At 39.6% G+C, this 4,144-nt stretch overlaps 1 protein-coding gene across 1 annotated transcript; it reads right to left on the bottom strand.

Annotated features, from left to right (window-relative positions):
- Window positions 1–778: 778 nt before the first annotated feature.
- Window positions 779–3,481, bottom strand: LOC100892210 (octopamine receptor beta-2R-like). The gene has a single exon (XM_030981623.1). It carries the CDS (start codon window positions 2,852–2,854, stop codon window positions 1,577–1,579), a length of 1,278 nt encoding a protein of 425 aa, XP_030837483.1. The 5' UTR covers window positions 2,855–3,481; the 3' UTR covers window positions 779–1,576.
- Window positions 3,482–4,144: the final 663 nt, after the last annotated feature.

The following is a 4,144-nucleotide window of genomic DNA, read 5'->3' on the forward strand; positions in this document are numbered from 1 at the left end:
TGTTGTGTCGGGATTCGAACCCTCGACCTTCGCATCTCCAGTCAAGCGCCTTAAACCACTCGACCACGACTCTCATCTCACGAATTACATGGTGTAACCCTGAACGCTTTGCATACAATATCTAATGTCGTTGCACATAAGACATCATTTGCCTGGCGCAAGACATTGATCTACATTTGCCACACTCAGGTGAAGCCTAAATGGGGACCGGTAGGAAGGAATGCTATGAGCACCGAAATCGGTAGCCTAGCAGAGCCGGGGTAATATTGGAGCGCTTTGAGCACCTTGCATGGTAAATATGTGCGCTATATAAATATCCAATATCATTATTATTATTATTACGACTTTTGACATACACAAAAAGTAAATACAAAATGGACAGTGCAAACATTGCTTGAAATAACAGACGTACATGTATGAACTAATAATAATACCGCCTCCTGTTCAAAAAGTTTTCAGGCAGAGGGCCAGCGACGTCATTACAAAGATTTACATGAAATTTATTAAACAGAAGTATGCAAATATTGCACGGATAGAAAATATTTGGAATTACGAAAAAGTTATTTAGTGTGTAATGCAATAAAGACGGAAACATGAAAGAGAAGATCTAGATATCTCCTTTTAAAAGAGTTTGCACGATAAACCAGTTCGTTGATAAAATCTGCGCATCGGCAGATAAAGGTAATTTGTACCAGAATTGTAAAAACAAGAATAATTGGATACGTGCAACGTGCTCATGAAAGTTATTGTAATCATCATTCATTTTATGTACCGACGGTAAGTATTCCTCCCAAGAGGGCAAACAAATGGTAATCATGAAGCACATTTATATGATTATGACAGTGATTATTCTAAAATGCACCAAGTGGACTATAACTGCAAGCGTAGAATATCTGTGAATACGTTGAGTAGTTTGCACCATTAGCTAACTACGAACTGGTCTATTATGCAGAAATGTGCCTCCTATGTATTAACGAGAATAAAATATCAGCAGACTTCCTCTTTTAAATGGTAAAGCATACATATGCAAAATTGTGTTATTGTGTAATATGAACAGCACGCATTTAATATTTCCCTCCACAAAATAATATTAACATATTTACAGAGCAGAAGAAGTGAAGGTGACATAAGTTCTTACATTTACAGTGTCACTACGCCATTTTCTTGACCAAATACACTTATACATTTGGCCAGACTTGCCTTCGTGGTGCACAAGCTACCTATAGACTTTGAACTATGGCGCAATTCGGCCAAACATTGAAGCGTGTATAAACGTAGAAGCTTTTGACAGTCATGAAGGTTATCACTAGATAGGCATGTACCTAATTTTGTATCTCTTAGTAATTTACAAATAACGATTACTGCAAGGAGGTACATTATTCATTAAAACTTATGCAAGAAGCGGACTAAATTGTTATGATATTGTTACTACTATAAGAAATTATGAACTTGTAATTCACCTGTAAGAAATCCTTCGAGTCAATCCGCCCAGGTGGAAATTAGAAGAAGAAAAAAAGTACGATATTGACATGATAGAATGTTATGTAAAATTGAGCGATTTTCAATGTTGTTACGCTTAATTTCTGCCCTTGAATATTGATATGAATTCATTACGGAACCTTTTCATCCGAAACGCGTAGATAAATGGATTTATGCAGGTATTACAAGTCGACATGACGATTGTAACGCGATAGGGAACCAACGAAAAGTTAATGACCCCAAGGTTAAGCAAGAGAAAATACACTTGATTGGGTGACCAGCAGATGAAGAACCCTAGGGATACCAATAATAAGACCTTAGTGGTGTTGAGCCTCCTAACTGATGCTCCAGCCGGACGAACACACCTTGGTGTCTTGCCATTGTTAGCTCGGTTGACGTTCACAGATTTTGAGATGCTGTCTAGCTTGTTGCCTTTGTTGCCATCAACTTTCCACGATGAACATCCAGGCATGACTGTGGTAGAAATAACAGCTATTTGGAACCCAGCAGGATCGTCAGGCACGTTTGGTGTGACAGATTGGTTCATGGGGGTTGGTCGGACGGCATGTCCTTTTTGACTGTCTTCCTTCTGTGTGACGCAACTTCCCGACGAGGGTTCGGATTTGCGTTCTGCAGATGATTTCGGACCTGGTACCTGGGATCCCATAGAGGTTTCGGTAAATAATTGACCATTGGCTGCCCTCATGTTGGAGACTTTATTCATCTTCAACAGTTTGCGTGTGATACAGACGAAAGAAAAGATCATAATGCACAAAGGAAAGAAGTATTCCCAAAAGAAAAGCACGATGGAGATAACCTTTTGTGCCTTGTCAAAGTTCTCCATACAGACCCCGTCTTTAAAGTAGTTAACAACGACATTGTAAGCGATGTTGATTCCGGGTGCCATCATCCATGTTAACATGGCAATGAACACAATTGAGGATCGTTTAAAGATCTTTGTGTACCACAGCGGATGCACAACGGCAATGTATCTTTCGATAGAGATGATACTCAAGTTGAAGGTAGAAATGGCAAAAGATGACCACAAGAGCACATACGACTTCCAGAACTTACAATAGATACTGCCCATGAGCCAGTGAGAGGGCGCCGTCGGGTTTAATATACTGGTAATTGTCAGGGACACTAACAAAGCAGATGCAATGGAGTCCACTCCAGCCTGCATGATTATTAGGAAATTTGTCTGGTTATGCTTGGAACGGCGTTTGAAAATTACGATACAGATCAGGTTGCCAAGGATACCCAAAGATCCAAAAACGAGTTCACATGTATTGACTAAGGTGATACCCACCTGGGCGCCAGGACTGTCCGTTGTTGCGTCATATTCGATGGTAGTAGTATCGCTCGTAAAATTCATCTTTCCGGAGGGGTGGGAGTGCAGTTATTCAAAAAAAAAACGCACAAATTCTGACTAAGCAAAGTCACAACGAGAAAGAAATAAAATCTTGTGTGAATTACACAATAATGGGCAAATCGCTATAACGAGGAAGGAGTTATAACAACAGTGTACTTAAATGATGGATGATCCTGCCTCCGCGAGACAATGGAGAAAATGAAGCAGTGAAAGAGGAACGCCAGACTGCACACCTTAATGGACAACTTCCAGACATCAGTGTCAATGTTCAATGTTCCGAAACAATCAATGCACAAGTAGTGACAGTGCGAGTTCATACAACCTTAATTTCCGTTCACGAAGGCTGGATCATGATTTTGTATTATTCATAAGATCACATTTGCAAAGCTAAACTGTTGTGGGCATTTAATATAAACTGCAAATGAGGAAACCGCAATGTTTTAAGCACGTTATACAAAGTTCACTGCATATTTGTTCATCTAACGCCCACTATATTATTAGTATTCACGAGAAGCTTGACTTGGAAGAAGCTATTTGTAAGTAGATCAGAAAGGGAGTCTTCAAAGAAACCAGCAAGCTAGCGCTAAGCGGTGTAGCTTTGGAGAATACACAATCGCGAAATGGACAAGCATGAGGAATATCATAACCGCATGCTTATTATACAGTGAGTACACAGTTTAGAGCTTGCTTTCAAGATATAATGCCCGTTGTTGAGACAATCTGAATTAATACTTGAAAACCTGTCAGGCGCATTGTTTACGTCAGGTTGTCAAGATTACTAGGCGACAAATTATGCTGGCGCAACTGATGATCACTTGCGTGATCACGTGATACAATAAGCTGGCGAATGAGGAGGTATTATCTGAGGAAAGGCAAGCGTCGCTCTGTTCACCTAATTATGTGTAATGTAGGGAATATGTTTAAGAAACAGCAAATGACATGTAGAAATGAATCGCATTGAGAGAGTCGCCTAAGGCAAATGATGAATCTCATTGTGATTATTTCAGGTCTTCCGAAACCTTGATTTATATAAATACATTTCGATTGCTTAGTTAGCCGTCTTACCACGACTAAATTTATGATAGTGTGATTATTGCAGGTCTTCAGAAACCTTGATTTCTACAAATATATTTTGATTGCTTAGTTAGTTAGTATCCTAACACGGCTAAATTTACGATAAGATTTCCTCATTTCAAGCGCTGGTAAAAAGCCACTATAAGGCAAGCTCAGCATAGACAGCAGTCATGCCTCCCTTTAGCTGTTTCAATATACATGCATGTATCCCTCTTTCTC

The sequence above is a fragment of the Strongylocentrotus purpuratus genome, unplaced genomic scaffold (assembly GCF_000002235.5).
Source record: "Strongylocentrotus purpuratus isolate Spur 01 unplaced genomic scaffold, Spur_5.0 spur5_scaffold_12, whole genome shotgun sequence".
Taxonomy (NCBI): Eukaryota; Metazoa; Echinodermata; class Echinoidea; order Camarodonta; family Strongylocentrotidae; genus Strongylocentrotus; species Strongylocentrotus purpuratus.